This window comes from Diaphorina citri, unplaced genomic scaffold, assembly GCF_000475195.1.
Source record: "Diaphorina citri unplaced genomic scaffold, Diaci psyllid genome assembly version 1.1 scaffold504, whole genome shotgun sequence".
NCBI classification, from domain to species: Eukaryota; Metazoa; Arthropoda; class Insecta; order Hemiptera; family Psyllidae; genus Diaphorina; species Diaphorina citri.
In genome coordinates, this window is record NW_007377939.1 from 125,058 (window position 1) to 151,148 (window position 26,091).

The 26,091-nt window shown below is 35.5% G+C and overlaps 1 protein-coding gene and 1 long non-coding RNA gene across 2 annotated transcripts in view; one reads left to right on the forward strand and one right to left on the reverse strand.

Annotated features, from left to right (window-relative positions):
• The window catches only part of LOC103509499 (low-density lipoprotein receptor-related protein 4), a 64,677-nt gene extending 49,062 nt beyond the window's left edge, over positions 1 to 15,615 (forward strand). Inside the window, exons 8-27 of the mRNA XM_026823818.1 lie at positions 902 to 1,015; positions 1,874 to 1,929; positions 2,312 to 2,401; positions 2,909 to 3,161; positions 3,785 to 3,966; positions 4,561 to 4,724; positions 5,019 to 5,147; positions 5,450 to 5,700; positions 6,131 to 6,292; positions 8,014 to 8,229; positions 8,542 to 8,671; positions 8,974 to 9,133; positions 9,391 to 9,893; positions 10,160 to 10,460; positions 10,694 to 11,010; positions 11,370 to 11,588; positions 11,947 to 12,202; positions 13,060 to 13,357; positions 13,968 to 14,148; positions 15,202 to 15,615. Of these exons, the coding sequence (XP_026679619.1) occupies positions 902 to 1,015; positions 1,874 to 1,929; positions 2,312 to 2,401; positions 2,909 to 3,161; positions 3,785 to 3,966; positions 4,561 to 4,724; positions 5,019 to 5,147; positions 5,450 to 5,700; positions 6,131 to 6,292; positions 8,014 to 8,229; positions 8,542 to 8,671; positions 8,974 to 9,133; positions 9,391 to 9,893; positions 10,160 to 10,460; positions 10,694 to 11,010; positions 11,370 to 11,588; positions 11,947 to 12,202; positions 13,060 to 13,357; positions 13,968 to 14,148; positions 15,202 to 15,466 (4,247 nt within the window). The 3' untranslated portion in view covers positions 15,467 to 15,615. The remainder of the gene's footprint in view (positions 1 to 901; positions 1,016 to 1,873; positions 1,930 to 2,311; positions 2,402 to 2,908; positions 3,162 to 3,784; positions 3,967 to 4,560; positions 4,725 to 5,018; positions 5,148 to 5,449; positions 5,701 to 6,130; positions 6,293 to 8,013; positions 8,230 to 8,541; positions 8,672 to 8,973; positions 9,134 to 9,390; positions 9,894 to 10,159; positions 10,461 to 10,693; positions 11,011 to 11,369; positions 11,589 to 11,946; positions 12,203 to 13,059; positions 13,358 to 13,967; positions 14,149 to 15,201) is intronic.
• A 6,332-nt stretch (positions 15,616 to 21,947) lies between these two features.
• On the reverse strand, positions 21,948 to 24,774 carry LOC113467575. Its single transcript, XR_003391608.1, has 2 exons — positions 24,570 to 24,774; positions 21,948 to 23,128 (listed from the first exon to the last, which is right to left on the reverse strand). It is a non-coding gene; the product is annotated as an uncharacterized LOC113467575 (long non-coding RNA).
• Between the last annotated feature and the right edge of the window lie 1,317 nt (positions 24,775 to 26,091).

The window sequence follows — 26,091 nt, forward strand, 5'->3', positions numbered from 1 at the left end:
TGTGAGAACCAGAATTTATCTAGCTATATAAATTGACTACTTTCTAAGCTATCCGAAATTTTAGAATTTAGGTAATAATAATACTTCTAATTCCCCGGGATTAACGGATTATTTTTTAAAACCTCATTAGAAGCATTAACGTTCACTGGAAATAATTAATGGGTTTTTATTATTCATGGCTAAGGCAGATGGCTCATTACTAAATTTGTACGGAAAGAAAGGACAGATGAGAAAAGTGTGAGAGATGACGGATTCGAAATAAAAGTGAAAAGGACAAGGGAAGATGTGAGAAGGAAAAAGAGGAGAGAACAAAGGAAAGTACAAACAGTACAGGAGAATAATATTGAAGTACCTAATGAAAATTTTGCAAGCGGAAGAATTTTTGGGAAATTATTATACGTCTACCTACATAAGTACCTAAGGAGGTGAAGAAAAGAAATAGGAAAAAGTTATGAAAGTTTAACTACCTCTTCATAATCGTAGCTAGAGCTCAATTAATTTTATTATTACTTTTGTAGACAACTTCTCAAATAAATGAGAATTTTATATAATGACTTTTAACAGTATTTAAACATTAGAATTAGACTAGTGTTTCCAGTTACGGACTGTCACACGGTAAGTTGTGACTGGTAAATTAACCCAATATGTACCCGGTCCCTGGGAAAACATTGTAGAATTAGTCGTGGTACGCAATGTGTTAAGGTCTAATATCTCAGAGATAGCAGGTTGGACTCGTAATCTGGGCGGCTGGGGTTCGAATTCCAGTAGCGACATGAAAATTTAGTAGCTTCATTTCGATGTGGACATTAGTAAAAGCTTTTCTTAGTTACTTGCCTGCCGACGTATGTAGAAAGTCAAGTTTTTTTTTCTACCACTTAGCCCTTTACCTCAATGTTCGCAGATGAAAGGCACTGTCCCAAGAGAGTAAGCTGTTCTCAAAATTCGCCATGTCATACTTGGTGTGCTGTTGATCCTATTACAAATGAGGAGACCTGTGGCTGCGATGTGGACATTAGTAAAAGCTTTTCTTAGTTACTTGCCTGCCGACGTATGTAGAAAGTCAAGTTTTTTTCTACCACTAAACCCTTTACCTCAATGTTCGCAGATGAAAGGCATTGTCCCAAGAGAGTAAGCTGTTCTCAAAATTCGCCATGTCATACTTGGTGTGCTGTTGATCCCATTACAAATGAGGAGACCTGTGGCTGTAATCCTGGATATATCCTGAGCTCAGACAATATAACGTAAGTTTGATAGCCTTCATATAATAAATAACTCACGCTCTTTTTATTGCTATACGTTCTTATTTTAAATAAGTATTTCTTACTTGTAAATAGATTCCAATAATACCTCTATCGTTGCCCTTGTATTGAAAAAATGTCAGTAATTGTAATAAAGTTAGGAATACCATAATATTATTTATCTCAATTCATGCCACTCTGACACAGTAACACGCTGCAAGAAATGCAAATAAAATAAGAGTTATAATTCACAATAAAATCGTTCTAATTCACTATCGATAAGTCTTTCAAGTGTCTTTTTCAACGAGTTCTAACACTCTATTCATCACGAGGAATTTGTGCAAATTGGTGGAGATGCCAAATCAACATTTCGTGAAACATGAAGCCTAGACAAATTAGTGGATGCGTTAAAAGCACTTTTCCTCTATTCAACTAATTGCATTTTTTACATGTAGTTATATTGTACTTAAATTTGTGTCTATCTATGTAGGGAGTTATTAAGGGGGGGGCGAGGGGGCCCAGTCCCCATCCCCTCAAGCTTCATTTTTCTCCTTTACTGTAGGCCAGACTCTACTGTCCTTTACTGTACTAGGCATATGAAAACCAATCTCCTCGTTTTGAATTTTCCCACTCAGATGCAATCGTACAGGGGCATGTATTCCGGCTCAAAAATCGAATAGACATTCGACAAGTAAGTCACTGCTAGCGATAAAGAAGACATTAAAAGGGACAAATAAGTCACTGCTAGTGCCAAGTAAGCCATGGGGTGGACTAGGGGCGAACCTGCTACAGTTGTTATCAGTATTGCATGTATAAAATGAAATATCTACTCATATCTTGTTTATCCTACCCAAAAAGGGATGAGCTGTCCCAACAGGAAAAACCTTTAGCCCAACTGAACAGGTCTCTGGTCTGTTTCTGATACGTTGCCCAGCCCCACTGAACAGCCCAACTTAATTATTTATCTCACAGTAATAGTAAACTTGAACAGAAATATGTAGTTGATAAATTAATATGTCTTTCCTCTTTAACTCTTTAGATGTTTTCTTTTCATCCACCATTTCCCATTACAGGTAAGCTTGAGCAACAAGAAATACACGGCAATCATTCGAAACCTGCATAACGTTTTGGCAGTCGATTACCATTACAAGAAAAACCTGCTTGTGTGGTCAGATATTGCAATGGACGATCAGATTTTTTGTCTTACTTGCTGTAAATAACCTCACCCCAGGTGTGTAGTCGCGGTCGTGAGTAAACCTCAGATCCGGAGGTTGGTGGTTCGAGTAGAAGTCAGGTCATAAACATAAATTTCAGCATAGTACATTTTGTTCTTCGTAGGAATACTCGTAGGTCAAGATAAACCGTATACAGTGTAGGAATAAACTTAAAAGAGTCCCTTAAAAAAAAGGGTTCTTGACGGAGTCCCTGTTCTTTCAGAAAACCTGGCTTTGTGACGGAATCCCGGATTGCTCACTAGGCGAAGACGAACGGAATTGCTTGAACCCAACCAATATCAATATAAAAAAAGAAGGTACCCAATTTTGTACACGTTATGGTGTATAATATCTCTTAATATTGCCGCTGTTAAACTCTTTTGACTTGGTGGGCTTGGCGGGGCGGAGCGCTACCGCCTCCTTTATAATACTTGTACTTATCTAGTATCTTCCTAGGTAATTATTTACTTCTCTGATTATTTCCGTTCTCCATTTTCAGACATTGTTCACACTGGTATGCAGAGCGTTGGTTCGCTGTCAGTGGACTGGGTTCATGACTTTGTTTTCTGGACAGACACCGCAGCAAGAAGAGTGGAATTTTGCGACCTCGATGGAAAGAACAGGAAAATACTGATCGCTAATAATATCGATAAGCCCAGAGCTGTCATCGTTCATCCGAGAGATGCGTTTGTGTTCTGGACAGATTGGGGTGAGCTCTTGAAATAGGAATTTGAAAAAATCTGTACTTTCACATTCGTAGAAGCTTAGCCTATTCTTCAGGGCTGTTTGCCCCTGCACCTAAGCCTCAGGGTGGGCTTTTTGAGTATGGACATTCTGTGAAAGGAAAGTCATTTTCTTCACTGGTTTCTATTGAAAAATTAGTTAAACAATCGATTGGGAGAAATAGGGCACAATAACATCGATAAGCCCAGAGCTGTCATCGTTCATCCGAGAGATGCTTTTGTGTTCTGGACAGATTGGGGTGAGCTCTTGAAATAGGAATTTGAAAAAGTCTGTTAAAGGAAGATTCGTAGAAGCTTAACCTATCCTTTAGGGCTTTTTGCCCCTACACCTAAGCCTCTGGGTGGGCTTTTTGTGTATGGACATTCTGTGAAAGGAAAGTCATTTTCTTCACTGGTTTCTATTGAAAAATTAGTTAAACAATCGATTGGGAGAAATAGGGCAATACGAATATACCCAGACTGTCTTTAGACTCCAGAAAGTGCAAGGACAAGTATGATATTCGTACCTACTGAAAAAACCTACAAAAGATTTATTTTCAAGGTGAAATATGGAAATTTTTGTCCTAACATCTTTTAACACTTTTTCCAGGCAAAACGCCAAAAATCGAGCGTGTAGAAATGGACGGCTCGAATAGGAAAGTTATCCTCACGGAAAATATATTCTGGCCTAACGGATTGACCATTGATTTCGAGGAGGATCGCCTTTATTGGACTGAGGCGAAACATCACTTCATAGAAAGCTCCGATTTGGATGGCTCAAGACGGCAACAAGTAAGTCAAATTCGAACACTTCTTTTATCAGTTGTCATTTTTTTTTTTCACATGTTTACTAATGTCCTTTTGTACCTATATCATAATATAATTAATAATTATGTAGGTAATTCCTAGATAGGTATACAATTTTTCAATTCCTCCTTAAACCTTAGAATCATTTTTGAACTGTACATCGAAAAAAAAATTATTTGGATCAACCCTTTGAGTCCAAGTAGCTGTTTAACACTCTGAGATAGTTTTACAGTTCACCCATTAGGTAAACTTTATTTCATCAAAGACAAAAGAACACAAAAAAGTTTTTTTTTTCATTCTCGTTTCCTAGGAATGAATAAATTCTTGCACACTTCAAAGGTTTTAAAAAATCTAAGAAAACAAAACTCCAGATTAATAAAAGAAAGAAAAACTTCCACTTTTCATTCTTCATTTTTTCGTTATTTTGTTCTCTCAGACCCAGCTCTCTCTCTCTCTCTCTTTCTCTCTCTCTTTCCTTCTTATTGCTGTTCTTCTCCTTTCTCTTCTTTCTTTAATTCGTGTTGTTTTTTTTTTTTTTTTCATCTCTTAAGTATTGTTTCGGTCTGTTTATTTTTTCAGGTCATTACGAAAGGTCTTCCTCATCCCTTTGGCATAACATTGTATGAGGACTTTGTGTTCTGGACTGACTGGCATACCAAAAGTATTTCATCGGCCAATAAATACACAGGACGCAACATCAAAACTGTTCATTCTGGATTGCATTTTCCTATGAATATTAGAAGGTATAACTTTTCTTGAGAAGGTATGACTAGTTTCTGAGGTGTTAATTCCTAGGTTCTTAAGATTTTTCTTGAGAAATCTCCTTTTTTTCATACCTAGAGGTATGTTTATATCTAATCTTACAACCTCAGCTACTTTCTCTGGACCGGCCGACTGAATTGAAACTTGTTAGGTACAAACACAGGCTTGGAAGACAATATGATACTCCATTAAAAAATTTAGACGCCTGTGTAATAAAATATTGTATTTTTAAAATTTCAAAATTTTCATTGTTCTTTTCTTCTTCTATTGTTTAGTTATCACCCTCACAGACAGCCAAATTATCAAAGTCATTGTGCTCCCAAAGTCTGCTCTCATATTTGCTTGCCCAACAAACATAGATTTACCTGTCAGTGCCCCTTAGGTCTAACTCTCAGCCCGGATAAGTAAGTACATTTTATGATCTTCGGTCCTCCTGGGAACCCTATTACGCTAATTAAAACTTCTCTCTCTCTCTCTCTCTCTCTCTCTCTCTCTCCTTTTTTTGCTGAAGAAGTAGAAATAAAAGCTGTGGGTCTGTTGGGAAGAGATTTTTTCTTAATACCTAACTACAAAAAAAAGCAACAACAACAACAACACACACTTAGCACTTTCGTCAATTCAACTTTTTAACAATAATAATTTGACTACTTGCCCTACCTTCATGGTCCAAAAAGGAAATTAAAAAACCCATTTATTTTCCTTTCAGCAAATCATGTTCGGAGTCCCCGGAAGAATTACTCATCTACGCCAGACAAAAGGATCTTCGGATCAGTCAACTCACAGAACCTTCCCCAACGTTTGAAACGGTTCTGCCCGTTATGAACGTGAAATCGGTCGTGGCAATTGCCTGGGAAAGTGCCAACGATTCACTGTACTGGGCGGATGTCGAAAATGGCGAAATTAATCGGGCCCATATCAATGGAACTTTTCAGTACAATGTCATCAGACACAATACTAGTGAGTACTGTTTGGGACTTGTTAGTCCTCATCAGGCTGGCCATACTATCTCAGGAAAGACTGGATTGATACTAATCCCGTTTATAAATGATACAGGATTGAATTTTAGAGATTGTCACAGACAATCATGTCACTCTTTGTAATTTCTAGTATTTGTGTGCATGGTATTATAACCAATGAAGGGCCCAAATAAAATAATAATAAATAAATAGATACTTTATCCCGAATTAGGTACAATTGTAAAGTAAGTAATATCTTGTATTTATTCTCAGCTATTGAAACGAAAGGTCAAATTGTACTTAACTTGGTATTTACTTTTATACCTAGAGCTTTTTTTTTACATTTCTTTTAATAAGTAAAGTACTGTTATTTGAAGGGAGTTCAAAGTCACTTATAAAGCTTTAATTTTGATTCGATTTTATTTTCACAGAAAAACCAGCAGGCGTTGCAATCGATTGGAGGACAAATAAACTCTATTGGACAGAATCTGAATACAACTGGATAGAAGTATCAAATCTGGATGGAACTTACCCAACGCTCCTATTTTGGCAGAACCTGAGTGAACCAAGAGATATTGCTGTCAATCCAATAGGTACATAATTTAATTTTAAATGTTATTTTTCGCAGTATCAAAGGTTAAAGTATAGGATCTCCCTGGTAAAATATCTTAAAGGGAGTGAAAGAAAGGTGTTTAACTAGGTACCTATTAATCGAAAAAAAACACTCATTTTTATTATTATAATATTGTTAGGTTTTAGACATAATCATGTTGTACAATTTTATTTTTTTATTATTTTTTTACTTCATAATCCAACACGCAAGTGCTCATAATGCAACTCGTATAAGTTGGCATATTGTTTCCAGTAACCAAGTCCTTGCAGATGCAATAAAATTGGTCCAATTCGGTTGAAATATTGTGATTGTTTTCGCAGACCCTATTAGTCCTATTACGAAGAGGGTATTCTTTAACTATCTATCTATCTATCTATATGTATCTAGTGATTCTACTGGACAACGTAATTTACGCTGGGCAGACTCAGATAATCAGATTACGTATTATCACTAAATTCATGATTCTGGAAAATCCAGACCAAGGTCAGGGAAATAAATTAAGATAAAGTGGAGTTAGGTGCATCAATGCTACTCTTTCAATTATTGCCGATAATTTTATCATCTTTGAAATTACCATGTCGTTTCTCTTGTTTCTTCTTCTTCCTCCTCCTCTTCTTTCTTCTTCTTCGACGTCATATTGGTAGATAATTATGTACCTAGATAGATAGCTACTGTATGAACAGGGTCTGCCGAATTAACAAATAATTATCTACAAGTAAAACAATAAATTACCTGCAATTATCAAGCAAGAACGAATTTCGAATTCTGTGAAACACACAAACGCATGTTGAATTTTTAAAACATTCCCTTTTTGAAAAAAATTGGTCATTTTGTCACTTCAACCCGTAAAAGAAAAGCCCAAGTTGGATTTATTTAGATTGTTAGCCTTTATTTATTCAGAATGTTGGATAGAACAACATGAAATGTCAAAATTTATTAGGCCTTGTGTAGACTGCGAGGAAGAAGAGACTTTTCAGTCCGATCTCATGAGGTATACGTTTCATTCTACTTAATTCCATTCACCATTGGTTCTATTCTTCTTTGGCTTTACCCTATACGAGAGCGAGTAAATAATTTACTATGCGTGTGTGTGAAATTACATATTTCTTTATTTTTATTTTTTCATTATTATCTTCTTCTTTTAGGATGAATTACTGTATGAAATACCACATGAGCAATTTAGTCATGAAAGTTTAATGACCCTCTCAAGTTCAGCGTCTCTACAGAGGAATAACACGGAGGATCTGGTATCCTGCGATGTTCTTCCGCCGGTCACTTTTTCAAACTCATCAGTGACCCTGGACGATGCCACGAACAAGCCTAGGAGGACGCATAACCCCAGGATCAAACCACAGTCGAGGATAGAACAGCAACAGGCGCTGACGGGAGGTAGACTGGCAGGGTATGATCGGGCCAGAATGTTTCCTAGACAAGTGTAATGTAGATATAGTCGGATATAACTCATCCGCAGATGTCTGTAATGTATAACCCAGTAAACCCAGGAGACGGAGCTTAGTAAAATTAATATTGAAGTCGCCAGGCAAAAATCAAGTCATACGAACTAGGGGGGGGGGGGGGGGTTTTTTACACTCATTTTTATTATTATAATATTGTTAGGTTTTAGACATAATCATGTTGTACAATTTTATTTTTTTATTATTTTTTTATAGCTGTAATTTTATTTATCGCTATCTATTTCAGGTGGTATCATGTATTGGTGTAGCTGGGGAGATTTGCACAAGATTGAAATGGCTGGCATGGACGGTAGTCACCGCCACATCTTGGCATCGGACAGTCTGAAAAATCCCACTGGTCTAGCAATTGATTTGGAAAATTCTCGACTGTACTGGGCCAACGTAGGTTTGAAAACGATCGAGTTTACCAATTTAGACGGAACAAGAAAGCAGACTTTGATAGGTAAGTTGAAAAGAGTTATATTGAAAATTAATAAATGGAAACTTAATAAAAAATATGTGGACACAGCTTTACATCATTTGAAAGTGATGTTAAACAAACACCTAATTTGTGTAGACGTTCTGCTAGAAATTCAATTTTATCATTATTAGAGTCATACTGCACACAATTTGGCTTTATAAATAAAAATATTTGTTGATATTGTACTCGATGAAATCATCGCGTTTTCAAAATTCAATTCAGATCCAGGAACGTAACAAATTTATGATTTCCCATTAAAAAAAAACTAACAAACAAACAAATTTATTTTTTCAGCCAAAGGTATGGAATCACCGGCTGGAATCACGATCTATAAGCACTGGCTATACATTTCCGACACTTCAAAGGGAACAATCACCGCATTCAACGTTCGTAACGATAAAGCTAGCAACGCGACGGTTTTGAGGTGAGTTTCTACGAAAAAAAGGTAAAAACTTCAAGATAAACCCAGCAAACAGAAGGATAACTAATTATCTACAAGTTAGAGGGAATTAAGTAATAATCTACACCCAAAACAAAGGTTAGGTTTGAGTTCAAGAAAAAATAAAATAATAATTAGGAACGGTTGATAGCTGTTATTGTTATTGTTGTTGTAGCGGCTTCAGCTTTAGGCGATAGCTATAGCTGAAGCCGATGGTTGATGGCATTTATTTTTAATGAATCTCTATCTAAAATTGATGCAATAACCTCCTTTCATTTCTTCTTCAGGACGAAAGTTGTGGGCCTGACGGACATTGACATTTTTCATCGAAGAAGATCCAAGAAAACTCATCCTTGCAATGAAAACAACGGAGGGTGCTCACATTTGTGCCTCATTGCACCCAAGGATGGCATTAGGTGTGTTTGTCCGGCTGGAAATCTACTGAGGGTAAGATTATTCGTTGGGCAATTAAAGACTATTAGTAAGAATAGTTAACTCCCTGGGGAATGCAATATAATTATAAAAAGTTAGTGTAGTACCTACACTAATATGAATATAAGAAGTATAAGGCACATCAATATTTACATATTTTGTGTCATCATTGAAGAGAAAATGGAAAAGGAAAGTACTCATGACCACCTACTTAATATTATAATAAGGAGCACCCACTTACATATATACCTATTGTGTTATTCATTTCCCAGGAGGACCGAAGAACGTGCTCGGAAAACCCATCCAAATTCCTGCTCGTCTCCCAAACAGACAAGATTCGACAAATTTCTCTCGACGTCGAATACAGATATCCCATCGTCCTCCCCCTGCGTCAACTCAAAATGGTAGCGTCGGTTGACGTCGATACGAAAAACGAATATATCTACTGGTCGGACATTTCTGAGAAAACGATTGAGCGGGTACGATTCGATATGACCGGGAGGGAAAGATTAGTCGTCAACGATCTGAATCGGACGGAAAGCATCGCTGTCGACGCTATCGGAAGGAAAATCTACTGGACGGATATGAACGCTCAGACTATCATGGTATCCGACATCGATGGAAAAAATGCCAAGGTCCTGTTTTGGTTGAACTTGTATCGCCCGAGATCGATTGTAGTGCATTATGGATTAGGATTGATGGTGTGGGCGGACTGGTCCAGGACAAGACTGACGAATAACAGGATTGAAATGGCGCATATGGATGGAACGAATAGGTGAGATTGAGGATTTTTTTCCTTTTCTTTTTTTAAATATCAAATAGTGATGAACCTGTCTAATCAGCTCGGAGTCTAATCAGCACGATATAACTTTTTAATTTTGCTATAATTACGAAAATGAATAAACAATCAATTGTGTCACAGTGTGAAAATTCTCAATGATTTGTTCAGCAAGAAAGACAGTAGGTCCTAAAGGTAATGTTTGTTTTTTGAGATCTTGCTCCGTTCTCATCCCAATCATTCTCTCTGTTCCGACATTTCAGGGCTGTGTTTGAAACCGAAGTCATCTGGCCAAGTTGCCTCGCCATCGACTACAGCGACAACCCCAAGCTATACTGGGTGGACACTAGTAAGCATACAATCGAGTATAAAACCCTCGCTACCGGACGAGCCAAGCGAGCATACGCTGTTCAGAGCCACCCTTATACGTTGACAGTGCTGGATTACTACGTGTATTGGACGGACGTCCAGCATTCAAAGATATACAGAGCCAATAAGTACGATGTGAAAGATATCGTGGAGTTTGCTCAAGTTGATAGGCCGTGGCTTGTGCGGGCCGCTCAAGTGAGTATAGAAGATTGTTAATAATTCTTTATTTATTATTTAGAATTCTAGGGGTATCGAGAACTTTCATTTTGGCAGGAAAAGACACAAATCATTCTGAATTAGAAGTAGATATTTTATACACTACCTATATACGAGTACACTATATGCGATCAGTGTGTGAAATGTGAATGGATCTTTATTTTATAATATAAGATTAATAATCATCTTCCTATTCTTCTTTACATTTCCAGAATATCTCCTTCCCCAATGCTTGCGGTTCTAACAACGGAGGCTGCTCGCACTTATGTCTCCGGAATCCCACCAACTTCACCTGTGCTTGTCCCACGGGAATTCTTCTGTCAGCTGACAGGCGATCCTGTTTCTCCCGAACCCGCGAGTTCCTGTTATACACATCCCGGTTTGGCGTTATTCGGCGGATTTCTCTAGATACCGCCGATTTACTGCCAGTAACGTTACCGTTTCCGGAGTATATGTCTTCCATTTTCTTTGACTATCACTATTCGAAGAATCTCATCTACTTTGCTGACATGAGGTCCGGAAACTTGAGGTTAGACTGGTTGTCTTTTCTATTGATTGTGTAGAAAAAGGTCAGTACCTACGATAAATCAGGTTTCCAAGTTACGAATATTTTCCTGACATTATTGTCATTATGTTGAGAATTTTGTCTACATACAGACCTACCTACCTTGGTGTCACCGTTTGTCTGCAAAAATCATTAGAAGGCAAGTACTTATTTGATACAACGGTACACATACCTTATTATTTTAGTGAATTTCTTTTATGTTTATGATGTTAATGGTTCCTGTTATGTTTTCAGAACATTCGACATGTCTGATTCAACAAGGATCAAGCCTGAGTGAATTTCTTTTATGTTTATGATGTTAATGGTTCCTGTTATGTTTTCAGAACATTCGACATGTCTGATTCAACAAGGATCAAGCCTATTCCTCTCATGAACGATACTATCCGTGATAATTTTGTCATCGACTGGGTAGCTAACAACATCTACTATATTGATTCTCAAATGCATACCATCAATGTGGCCCGATCAGATGGACAGCATAAGAAAATCCTGGTCAATGACCTGATGGAACCGTTAGCCATTGCTGTATATCCCCGACGAGGGTGAGTGTGTTTCTCTAATGGCTAGGATCACAACTGGTTTGAACAATCAGATTGGTTGACTTTAACTTTGGATTAAGATTCATCCAATCGGAAAATAGTATGACCTAGCTTTATAGTCGGATTGTTGTCCCGTCCGCATCCGAAATAAATCTTTGATTTACATGGCACATTGCATACTCACAGAAATTTCAGGCGGTCATAAAAAAATATTTGCCTATGATTTGTTTCTTTTTTTTATTCAAAGGAAGAACAAGTGGATGGTCTGTCTCATTGCTTTGTTATTTCAATTTCCTTTTGTCATTTTTATCTCTTGTTTTCTTTGAAAACTAAAGTTAATTGTTCCTATGATTTGTTTCAGCTTACTGTTCTATTCTCATTGGGGCCTGTACGACAACTCTCCTACCACCAAAATAGAAAAGGTCTATCTGGACGGATCTTACCGAACTGTTTTAGTAGAGGAAGATCTAGCTTTTCCAAATGAACTGGCCATTGATTTCAAACAAAGGCGACTTTTCTGGGCCGACAGCACGAATAAGAGAATAGAATACTGTGATTTCTTTGGAAGAAGTCGAAAGATTGTTATTTCCAAAGTAGCTCCTTATGGCTTGAGTGTGGTAAGCTAATTAATCTCATTTTTATTTAACAATTCGACATAACTCCGATTCTCCTCCCCTCTTTTATCCTGTGTTGGAAAATTTGGTGATTTTGGCAAATCCGCTAATAGAATTATTTATTCCCTTTACAAAATTGAAATGAACCGACGAATGCTACCTGCAATTAATTTTGAATTTGAAAAAGAAAAAAAAAAAAAAAAAAAAAAGAAAAAAAAGAATGCTACCTGCAATTAATTTTGAATTTGAAAAAGAAAAGAAAAGAAAAAAAAAGGATAAATATCTCTAAGCCAAAGATGATGAAATTAATTAAGATCTTGAGTAAGACATCAGAGGCAACATTATTCCAACGCTTAAGAGCTTAACTTCTGATACAATCTGCAGATTCTTTGGTATTACTTTAGATGTTGAAGAGTTCATATTACTTGGAACTTGTTAAATTGTTCAAAGTCCAGGAAAACGACAAAGAATGCTAGAATACCTGCATCTTTGCAGACAGGTACGTTGCTCTCGAGTCATGGTAAAGAAAGAAATATCATTCTATGAAAGTACCATATAAAGGGGCAATAGCTTGAACATCATAAGTACGTTTCCTCCAGAAAGCTCGACTCCATACGAAAAGCCCACTCTGAGGCTAAGGTGTAGGAGCAACAGCCCCAAAAATGGGTTAAGCTTATACGAATCTATGAAAGGCAGTGATTAGACGAAAAGGGCTCATTTGTGATCGGTAGGTACGAGCATATTTTAAAATCTGACGCAATACCTTTACAAACTACCTATATTTAGATTTAGTTATAATTCCTCTGGCTATCAGTCTTGTTCTGGCAGGATAAACAAGGTATATTCTATTCTATTTTCAGCGTCAAAGTCCAGGTAAAGCGTTCATTGTAGAGCTCTACTGGACAGACTGGGAGGCAATGTCCGTCGTTATTGCGCGAGAGAAGAGCGATACCGGGCAATGGGACGTTCACTTGATCAGAAGCAATCAGGAAGACTTCCTCAATATCAAAGCAATATCAGCGAGTAAGCAACTTACGTGGAATCCGTGTGCCCAAGATAACGGAGGCTGTAGTCATTTGTGCTTCTACAAAGGTCGGACTAAAGGATATGTGTGTGGATGTCCTGATGATTTGGAGCCTAATGAAGAATGCTTTGAAGGTAAAAACTACATTTAGATAGGTACCAATATTTGATTTTGGTACAAATTAACTAACTAACTAAAGAAAGAAAAAGATCTTTGGCCTCGAGATTACCTACTTGGCCCATCCCGAACAGTCAACCATCATGGAGACCTGTGCTTTTCCTTTAAAGCATAATAAACCCTTTGTAACCCCCAGGTATCCAGGCTGGTTAGGGTTTGGCTGCTCTGATCCCTATTTAATCTATTTATAGTTTCACAGCAAGACACTGGTCTGCTCCCTGTTTCCCCCAGCCAGACTTTAAAGGAGCTCTTCCACTCAATTACTGCTTTTATTCTTCTTCTTTTTTCTTCTTCTTCTCCTTCTTTTGCTTTGCCATGGTCCCGTTCAAACGGGGTTGGCATTTTTCGTTAGCCTTTTCCAATCAGCTCGGTCGTTCACTTGATCACCAGTTAGTCCCTTATTAGTGCAATAGTCCTAAACTAAAATGGACGCGGCACATAAGGGATCAGGAAGAGACCGCCTTAGTCCCTTATTGCGCAATTCACGCAGTTCATCCACTGCTTTTATTAAAATTATAAAATTATGATTAGTAAGTGAGTGATATTAAATGTGTCATCTGTTTTCAGTTCCAAGAAAAGAGGTGGATGACATCGATGAAGAAGATGACTTGTATGAGTATGAAGAGTACGAGGACCTGCCACTTAGTTACAGCATGGTAGCCGTTGGCGCTACGATAGGCTTTATTCTCGGTGCTGGACTCATTGCTTTGTCAATCACCGTTTGTGTCAAATACAAAGACCCCATTAGGTGAGTGTTACCGCGATACCTCAACATAGTATAGTGCCTTTATTTAGACTGTCGAGGTAGGACAAGTTTAGTTGTTGTTGTTGCTGTAGCTAACGTTGGCGGCTATCCATGTCCAGACCATGGAAACTAGCATCTACCCTGGAAGGGGCTGGTCCCCGGTCGAAAAAGCATGAAGTTGCTGTTTAGTATGAACTTCCAGGTTAACAATAATTAAATGGGTATACATAAAGATAGTAAGTTAAAGTCGCAGCAAAACGGCAGGAAATTGCCTACCTAAAAATAAACCCTCAATCTATGATTAACAGAAAGCCTTAAAAATATGAATAACAAAAAGAAACATTCAATAGTTAAGTAGTGTATTGTTTGCCTCATTCTTGTTTACACAGTATTGTTAGTTCATCGATCTAATGCTATTAGCAATTACTCGATAGGTATTTCATTGGAAACAACATGTACTTGTACCGATCGCAATAGGTAAATGAACGCATAATGACCAACATAATGGTGGTAAATTTCTGATTACGGTCAATAAGGATGAATCTGAACACAAACGTGTGCCTAGCATCCTGTTTATTTTGTATTTTATTGATCAAGTTCGGTATTTATCCAAGTTAAGTATTTGTTCAGTTCGATAATAATGTTATATCATAAATATGAACCAGTTCTAAAGGAACTGGTTGAATATATCACTTAACTAATCACTTTTTTTTGTGAAAAATTGTTTCCGTAAGATCCGATGAAAATTTCATGATTTATGACTCAATTGACGTATGAACAATGTTCAAGATTCACATCAAGGGAAGTTGTTATCAAATCAGTATCTGGACTATGTTTAATCTGTTATTGCCAGACAGTAGAACCTCGATTATTTCAACTAATTGGGACCGGGGGTAGTTGAAATGATCGAGGTTTAAATAATAATCACTTTCTGTGATCTTTTCCTCTGATAAGATAGGATATCCTTTGATAGATAGAAAAAAACAGTAGGATTTTGGAGTTGAAATGATAGAGAGTTAAAATAATCGAGGTTCTACTGTAATTGATTTTCTGCAGGGAACGTCTTTTGGCAACTTATCGGCGACACTCTAGCAACAATTCCTCAACCAATGGAAGTGGGCCAAGTATGAACATCTCAAACAATGCACCTGAAATCCTCCCAGCTGTGCATCATGGAGTCTCATTACCTGCATACTCGGATGCCACATCCTCTATGCTTGGCATAGGACCTCTGGCATCAGCGAACAATACGCTGAATCGAGGACATACCAGTGTTCGATATATTCCCTCCGAGGTAATTATAAAAGTGCCTAATGAATAATGTCATAGCACGGGGTATTAGCTTATGAACATAAGACGTGTTATAGAGCAACAGGTAAAAGTGCGTCAATACAGTCGGCTTAAATTGACTGGAACTCCATAGAAAGTACGTTGGTAGAGATGCCCCAGGCAATAATTTCGCCCTTTTTGTAAGTAATTGTAGTTGTGCACATTGAATTATAACCAATAAAGAGTTTAAATAAATAAAGTAGGTGATAGGTATCATAGGATTTTGGTGGAATTAAAAGAAAAAAAAAAAAAAAAAAAAAAAAAGGGGGGCGGGTTTTTGGTGGTGTCCCACCATCCCAAGGGGGAGCCAGCTCATAACAACAACGCAAGTGCTCATAATCGCAACTCGTATAAGTTTGGCATAATTGTTTCCAGTAAACCAAGTCCTTGCAGATGCAATAAAATTTGGTACAATTCGGTTGATAATATTGTGATGTTTTCCAGACTCCCTATTAGTACTCCCTAATACGAAGAGTCGGTATTCCTTTAACCTATCTATCTACTATCTATAATGTATCTAGTGATTCTACTGGAGCAACGTAATTTACGCTGGGCAAGACTCAGATAATCAGATTACGTATTATCACTAAAATTTCATGATTCCTCCGGAAAATCCAGACCAAGGTCAGGGAAATAAAGTTAACGATAAGTTGGACGTTAGGTGCATCAACTGCTGACTCTTTTCAATTATTGCCGATAATTTTTATCATCTTTGAAATACCCATGTCGGTTTCTCTTGTTTCTTCTTCTTCCTCCTTCCTCTTCTTTTCTTCTTCGACGTCATATTGGTAGAATAAATTATGTACCTAGAATAGATCAGCCTACTGTAATGAACAGGATCTGCCGAATTAACAAAATAATTATCTACCAATAAAACAATAAATTACCTGCAATTATCAAGCAAGAACGAATTTCGAATTCTGTGAAACCACACAAACGCATGTTGAATTTTTTAAAACAATTCCCTTTTTGAAAAACATTTGGTCATTTTGTCACTGTCAACTCCGTAAAAGAAAAAGCCCAAGTTGGATTTATTAGATTGTTAGCCTTTATTTATTCAGGAATGTTGGGATAGAACAACATGAAATGTCAAAATTTATTAGCCTGTGTGGTAGACTGCGAGGAAGAAGAGACTTTTCCAGTCCGATCTCATGAGTGTATACGTTTCATTCTACTTAATTCCATTCACCATTGGTTCTATTCTTCTTTGGCTCGTTACCCTATACGAGAGCGAGCGATAAATAATTTATAATGCGTGTGTGTAAATGTACATATTTCTTTAATTTTTATTTTTTCATTATTATCTTCTTCTTTTAGGATGAATTACCTGCTATGAAATACCACATGAGCAATTTAGTCATGAAAGTTTAATGACCCTCTCAAGTTCAGGCGTCTCTACAGAGGAATAACACGGAGGATCTGGTATCCTGCGGATGTTCTTCCGCCGGTCACTTTTTCAAACTCATCAGTGACCCTGGACGATTGCCACGAACAAGCCTAGGAGGACGCATAACCCCAGGATCAAACCACAGTCGAGGATAGAACAGCACAGGCGCTGACGGGAGGTAGACTGGCAGGGTATGATCGGCCAGAATGTTTCCTAGACAAGTGTAATGAGATATAGTCGGATATAACTCATCCGCAGATGTCTGTAATGTATACAACCCAGTAAACCCAGGAGACGGAGCTTAGTAAAAAATTAATATTGAAGTCGCCCAGGCCAAAAATCAAGTCATAGAGTGGGGGGGGGGGGGGGGGTATCTTTTCTAGGCTTTATGGCTATCAAATGCCAAAATCCCAAATTTAAAATAATTGTTTATATTTATTTGTATCTAGGTTTATATTTACTTTAGAAATTTGTGGATTTTATGATCTTAAATCGTTGGAAAAAGGTATTTGGAGGTGTCTCCTAAAGATTCTAACATAGTGACATTTTTGCATTCTCTTTTTACCTTGGTTCCACAAAATTTCCCTTGAAAGGTCTCGAAAATTCCCAATTGGTGTGGAAAAAGTTACCACTACGTTTTATTAGCTGGCCTAAAAATCGTTTAGTGACAACTTTTTTTTTTCTGTTACGGTGCTCTTTTTGGCTACAATTTTACTTTTATGAACTTCCATTTAAACAGTAGTTGTACTTCTAAAGTTTTAAAGATCTCTTCGTAGGTCCGATTTCAACTGTTTGGTTTGTATGAATAACAGGATGAAGTCTCTTCACAGACTATAATTATTTATATATTTCCTCTTATTTATTTTCAAATCTTTCCCACTGTCATTTATTTATTTATTTAATTTTCCTCTTTATTGTTCAAGTTTGTAGATAGAATTCTTGATTCTTGGTCAATCTTTGCGTCCTAATATTACACTGCTAAGGAATACTTTTTTATGGAAAGCGGGGAATGATAAACTATGAACACTCTGAAAAAGACTGATTTTATTTTCTGTTTAGGTTGTATTTTATTGTTTATAATGTATATTTCATTGTTCATAATGTAAGTAAGAGTAAGAGCAGTTTGTATTCCGTTTAAACTTTTAATGTGATAGAGAATTCCAGAAAATTGTGCCAAATAAATTTGCTTGTTATCGATGAATTACCCATCTTGAATATTTCGATCTTTACTAAACCAATGTCACCTTTACATAGAGATTGTCTCTCTATTTAGTAGGTAGATTTAATTACAATTAAGGAGCTGAAAAATCAACAAATATTACCTGCTTCTTTTACGAAATTGAAATTATTATTTTTCTTTCCTATAACTACCTACAACAAAATCGAAACTGAATTTCTCTTCAACTTAATATAGGTATTAAACTATAAATAATTAATGAGTTACTAATATATGTTGTATATTTCATTATACATATTATCAATTTTTACCTTTACGCGTACGATAAGTTATACCTAAATATACATACAATAAGGTGGTAGATTTTCTAGCTATGGACTTTTAATACTTTTTTACAAAACCTATCAAATCTCACTCTTCTCTTTCACTCCCAGCAACGAGTATCATAATATTATGTAAGTAGGTATCTATTTATTCTAAGATCCATAAAACTACCTATAATAATTATTTACTAAGTATCATACTAGGTATGTAGTATTTTCTATGGAACCTATTGAGGCTGGGGATCATGATCATTTGCCAGTACATAATATTTTAAACATTAATGACCTATAGTTCATTAGTATTCAACCAATCAAATAAAAGATCATCTCGAATTTCGTATTGATAAAAGTTCAATGTAAGTACAGACAAAAAGACAGTGCAGTTAGCACTTCTACAGCAAACAAATTGATAAGGCTGGTACCTTCTTATGGTTTGCTGTGAAGTTAAACCTTAAACACTATGATTTTGGCAATAGGTACACAATATTTCAAATCACCCTCCGAAAATCTTTTTAACCAATAGCAGACTATTTATCGTAACTAGGTAGGAAAAATGAATTTAGATGTCTATTTATGTATTTAAATAGTAGGTAGGTAATAATAATTAAAATTATTTTTATATACGTTAAACATTTAAACCAACTCATATTATGGCGTTTTAAATTTATTGATAATTAATAATAATTTTATTGGCTAATATTGAGTTTTATTAATTTTATTATTTTACTCATTTCTTTGACTTTAATGTCATGTTGGTTGTGTATTGTTCAAAAATAAATAATGTACCTCTCTATTTTTATATCCTAAACTAAAAGAAAATAATAATTTGATTTTATAAAATATTGATGTTGTAATTTTGTTAGGTGTTGTTTTATTTCATTTATACTTGATGCAGTACGTATGATTTTTAGCTGAATACAGGTGATTCTTACCCACGAGATGTGAGCCATGTATTACTTATTATTAGGTAGCTATAGCTTTATGTTTATTACCCATGTCAAATCTTACAATATATCGCCTGATGGAAATGCAGAAAGCAATTAGTGGTCAATTTATGTGACAGTGTGACAAGTATATTTGTCAGAATAAAGATAAGAAAATATAAAGAAAAGAGAAAGAAAATATCCGATTTTATTGTGAAACAATAAACACGAGTTGGAATCGAATGTATTCAGCTTAGATTACTTTTATTTTACCTAGGTAGGTATATTGAATATTTGAATTGTTAAATAATTTCTTTTTGGAATAGGTTAACTGAGAAGTTACCCAGGGGAAAGGAAAATAGCGGAAATTGAATGTCATAAATTAGGTAGGTTAGTAAGTGTAGGTACTTGTACATTTGATGGAGGGTAAAAATTTAAGGAAATAGTAATAGATCAAGTAGGATCTATATTGCTGGAGAAAGTACTCGTAGTTATAGTGAAGTCTGTAAGAGAACTAATCGACCCAATAAAACTACAATGGAGGAGTTGCAATTGGGAAAATATTATTAATAAAAGGTCGATTCCTACGTAAAAAGTTGTGAAAAATCCAAATCTGAGGTCAAAACTCCGAAAAAGTAACTTTAAAAAGTCGAAAATTTAATTTTCAATTGCCGTTCTAATGAAAAAGTTCGAAGAGTTGTGACGTCAGATTTCACGTCAAAATGCACAGAAACGCTTGCGCACAACCAAACGAAGCGGGAGTCATGAATTATGACGTCATCGCCCACGGGAGCGTATGCCGTGACGTCAAACTTCACGATTTACCGGTATTTTTTAAATCGATTTTTCTCGGTATCTAGAAGTCGTAGAAGAAAAAGGAAAATTCCGTTGGTCCTCATTTTTCCTGCTCTATGACTTTGAAACAACCGCAACTCATCTATTTCCTAAAAGCTGACACTTTTGGAAACGTTATCCTCACATTTTATTTTTGCGATATTGATATCCTTAATTTGTTTGAGTAATGAAATTACAATATAATAGATGATATCTAGTCAATATTTTTATTTCTTAAAATGTTAGCATGTGTCAATCTTTGTTTAGTTTTTAGATTAGATAGTAACGAATATCTAATGGTACCTATAGGTGTTTCTGTCATTATGTACCTAACGATTAGTAATTTGGAATTATATTCCTTTAACGTGATGTTACTATTTCCAACAATAATGTTATTTACAAATATTCATGTTTATTCGCCAAATCCCAAGCATTACCCGTCAGAACACTAACAAAATTGGATGTCTTTTAACAAGATTATTTAACTCGTAATATATCCTTCAGACATACTAAGATAAATAATGATAAAATAATAAGAGAAAGCTAAGCTACCTACAAGTATTTGTAGATCCTTTTTAAGTATCTTCTATTTTTTTTTTTTTTTTTTTTTAATAATGAGATATGTACCTATCTGTCATGTCATCAAACGGTTTCCATACTTGAATTATCAAGATCTTGAATGCTGTTTCATTTACAACTTGTATCATGAATTTCCAAAGATCTTTTTTTTTTTTTTTTTTTTTGGAGTAGTTTCTCAATGAGATTGATGGAATGAACTTGGAAATCACTGTAGAATTCAGAGAAGCTTCTTTTCATCTTAGGTCTTAGACATATCGTTCTCTCTAATTAATAATAATAAAAAAAAAATCTACAAATAAAAAAGCAAACTACTATGCTCTATTAATAATCCCATCGAATTTACACGATTTTAATTTTGTAAAGTTTTCTACAGTCTCGTTACATTCACAAACAGAGTAAGGGTTGTGTCATAAGTAAAATAGCAGATCATTGCATTGATTGGCCGAAATGTAGTAAATAGCCAGTCATTGTCCATTTTTTCAAATCCGAGATGGCTCTTACAAACAAGAACTCATTTATGATACAATCCTAAAGTTTGATGAATTCTCAAATTCCTCACATTGTTTGATCATGTTGTTTTAAAAATTAAATGTTAATAAAATTATATACGAGTAATTTGATGTGATTTTATTTTAGTTATTACAATATAATTGTACTGGTAATAATTATTGAATAAAAGATACCGAATTATGAAATATTTATTCACGTATGTTTACAACATGATGTGCAATTTCTTGTATTTTCTATCTTTTCCTTATTCTCATTTTTCTTTCCACTTCCAGGATTTCTTATAAATATATTGGTAATTGAAGATACGAGTATCTTTATGACGAGTGTAAAAAAAGTAGATAATTAGACACTTTCAAAGATAGTTAAAGCATTTTTATTTATTTATTAACGTTAATTAAATAAAAAGAAAGATAAAAGGGTTTATTCCACCTGAAAGGGTTCTTCTAAAAGAGCTTTTCCACCCAAACACTCATTAATAGTTGCTCAGGGCATACCCTACCCTCATCTTCCCCATTCAAGTCACCCATCATTTTACTCTTTATTTTACTACCACATCAAATTCACCTTATCAAATACTACACATGCCACTGGCACTTTCATAAGTCTACATAACGTCGATACCACTTATTTTTATAATCCTTTTAATGTTCTAATTACAAAATTTGATGGCACATAACATTTTATTAGCGTGGGTTCAACTAACGTCTTACGGTAGGTTTGGAATCTGAACGACTTTTCACTTTTACTCTTGAATAATGTTTCAATTATAATGTTCTTCTTGGATGCTTCATGTTCAATTAGATTCATTAAAGTTTCGCCGCACGTGGCAAAGTAAAAGCGCCCATGGATTAATTTCACACTAGCATAATCCGATCGGCCGACTTGAGATCAGTAATTCAGTATAATAGGACGGTATTATAGAGAGACATAATAGAATCATATCAAATCGATATTTATCCGAGCAGCTTGAGGGGAGAATGGTGAAATAAAATTAAGTCTCCGTCTATGTAGGTGGCAAAATTATCCTTCTAGTCATAGGTCATACACTTGAGTAGGTATTGAAGAAACCGAGGTACCTACTTGCTTTGGAAAAATTGAATCTTGTTATTGATCAATCCCCAGAAAATGAAAGTTTCGACACAAAAGTTAATGCCCGAGTATTTATTAAAATGAAACAAACATATAGAGTTGGTAAGTACTAAGTAGGTACGTAGGTACCTATAATGATTGATCACTAATTGTCAGGAAAATATAATTAGCACGTTTGTAAACAAGTTTTACCTACCTAACCAGAGGCTTTATCTATCTAGATATTAGTTTCTTATAATTACCTACTACCCAGGTACTTAGATAGGTACCTATAAGTACTTACTTACGAGTAATTACTAACACCTTCCTATTGAATAAAATGCAATTAAAACATTCCAATGAAAACTCTGTACTTGGGCCTTGATAATATAGAGCTTTGAAGTTGAAGTAATCGCCGGTACCTGCTTATTGCATAATTTTAGTAATGTGACATAAAATAAGGAAATTATTATTGTACCAGAAGAAGAGAAAGAATAACAATATAAATTAACTACTCTATTGGTGGATGTGTCAAAATTACTAAATTTCCCAACAAAGGATTTTCAGTGGATGTGCCCAAACTACCACATTTTGAGGAAAGAGAGAGTAATTGAATGATTACGAGCAATAAAATTACACCTACACGTTTTTATCAATACAAACATGAAACTAGTAGTGAAGACCTTTAAAAATAAAAGTATGAATCTGAACCTTTGTGTGATGCATAGATCTGGTTAACTAGATCCAAGATAGTTTATCTTTTGTCTCTAATCATATTCTGCGCCAATAGTGATGCTGATTTGATCTCCGACAATCTTCGTTTCATGAAACCATTTGTTTGTATCCAGCACAACTGAAAATAGAGGGAGATCATTTTAGACTACTTATAATAATCACTCATACTAGGTATATTTAAATTGAAAAAAATAAATAAAAATAATAAAAAAGTATACTGTTGGTTGGTCTTTTAAGAGGTAATGCGCTAGATAGGTAATGCGCTTAGCTGCATTTTCTTTCTTTCGTAATTACTTAACCAATCCATTTAGCTACTTAATTTATTTATTTTATCCCTCAAATCGCGTCATATTCGATGCATTTCTTTTCAAAACGTCTTTGCAAATGTTGACTACCACCACAGAGTCAATCATTCTATTGTACTTTTTTTCGTCTGTTATATTATCAAATCACACATCTTTTTTCTCACCTCTCATCCCAACGAGTTGCTTAGTTTATTGTAAACAATAGTAAACAAAGTTAGTGCTACGAAAATTGCTTTCGAATTATGTGGCAAACTGCCTGTTCGTTTAGAGAACGTGAATAAATAATAAATAAAACGGGTTAGAAAAATGAAAAGTCTTATTCAATCCTTAAATTTATATGTGAATATTTTCAGAGTGAACAACAATCGATGTCGTCTTTAATCTCACAATAATGCTGATTAAATGCTCAATATCCTGGTGTAAAGTTGCCTACGTCTGTTCAATTTTGAGCGTCCTAATAATCAAGAGATACACATGCAGAACAATAGACTGGAGGAAATTAACCACAGGGTACACATTTCGGACCATATCTACGAATGAGCATCCTTTGATTACAGATTTCTACGACTATCACAATGATTGGTTGCTGAAATTCTACAAGAGAGGACCCTATTGTACATATTGTACCTGTTCTCGTTGTAACTCTACAACGGACAACTCTTGGCGACATTCGCACTCACAAGAAGCGAACAGAATAGTCACAAAACCAAAAAGATGGCATAAGGGTATGCCATGGAAAGATCCTTTCAATTATGGATACGATTCGGACGACATAAAAGATAATAAAACCACTATGTTTCAATTTCCGCAATTCCTTGACTAGGGAGGAAAGTATTTGTTCAAGGCTATCACAGGTAATTCCTAGGCAAGTGTGTAACTGTGGTAATCTAATTATGAGCTATAAGTAACAAGTACATTGAAAAACCACAAGATAATCACGAACCAATAAAAAGTATGAAAGGTGATGGGAAAAATGCAAGTACTTTGGTTTGTAAAATTTTACGTAAACGAGTTGGAGCTTTTGACGCAATCCAAATCACACAGAGAATCATTGCTCATGAAATTATATTGTTTATACTCATAAATCACATAAATAACAATCAATATTTCTTGTATACTTAGTTTTTAATCCCAAAGAAAATTTATGACACTTTCTAAAATCTAAATGAATACATTTTTGCCAATGTACAAGGATCTAATAAATGAGTTGAAGTCTGAAATATGTATTCATAGCTATGAATTTGAGTCACTTACTTATTTCTCCAGATTCTACTAGGACTTGCAGCTTCTTGCACACAGACGTACATTCCGGTGGGGGCAACAAAGTCCAAAGTTTGGAGCCTCGAAGTTGAGCTTGCCAAGAGGGGAAATGGACATGATCCACCTGTAAGCAGAATGGAGTAATAATTTTACCTTTATATTCTGCTAAGATTAGACTAAAAAGACTACTCAACCCTACAGAGCAGAGACATTTAAAAATAGCCGTGAAATGTAGAAGGACTTTCAAAAAGGTAGTTAAAAAAAAAAAAAAAAAAAAATCTTCTCTGTGTCTTTTTTCTCTAAAGAGGTGCTTGTGTTGTTTGAAAAGATTCCATTAATATTTAATGCGACAGATCTATTCTCGTAGAGATATGGTGAACGGAGGTTTAGGTTTTAGATTCCTTAGCTGATACTCTTTCTAATATAACGTAAGTTTGTTTTTTTGCTGTCTTTTCTATTTCTTCACAGATCTATGTACTAAATACCTTCGAAATAATAAAAAAAAAAAATGTCCCTTTAAACTTTGATATTAAAGCTAGTCCGGGATGGGTGACCTTCTGGGTGTGATTCTGGCTTTTCTTGGTCCCACTCAGGCTGGGTGAGCCTTAGTGGGTAGGCTGTTAAAAGACTGGGTAGGCTGACAGAAGACCTTGGCCGTTATGCTTACGTAGAGAGATGTTGCACTTTTTTTATCTAAATCCCCTTTATTTATTATATTTCATTATTATTATTATTATTATTGCTAGTCTAAAAATCTGAAACCAGTAGAGCTTAGAATACACACAAAAAAATTACGAAAATCTAGTCGAAGGAAGTAGTAATAGAAGTGCTTACCCCAGAAACTAACTTTTTTTTAATCACAGGGATGGTGCCCAATCTTTGAATTGCAGTTGACATATGAGTGGAAAACGAAAAAAAAGAAAAAATTAGTTACCGTACTTAAACCTATCAGGAAAACACACATTGGAACCAATCAATAACCTATTTGTTCCAAGAGATGAGGTATTTGTGCAGGACTAATGTTTCAGTTAATAGAAAGGGACATGTTAAAAAGACAAAGGCGTGCAGGGAGATGAGTCTGTTGTTTGAGGGAACTGTTTTAGCCAAGACTTCTTCCCTTTTTTTTTTTTAGAACCACAAACTACTGACCAGGTCAACCGTTCGGAGACCACAACTTGGTTCTAGGTGTTCACAACTTGCATTGAAATTGGGACCCAATGTCCCTCCCAATTTAATTTGGACATACAACTCATGAATGTTTTATAGAAAAACACGTAAAATAACGTTTAAAGTGAACAAAGGAAGAAGCAAAGTTTCCTTGTTGGACACTGCTTTTACGGTGGTTTGAGGGATCTTGGGGAGATGTCAGCAGGGATGAAAAGACGGACATTGAAGACTTCAGGTTTTGGTAGCCTGACCTAAAAAGCTACCCTTCAGGACCTATACCTCGAGGTTTACGTGCACTCATCTTTACTTTCTTAATGAAATAAAATTTTGAGAACCTAGTCTTTTTTTT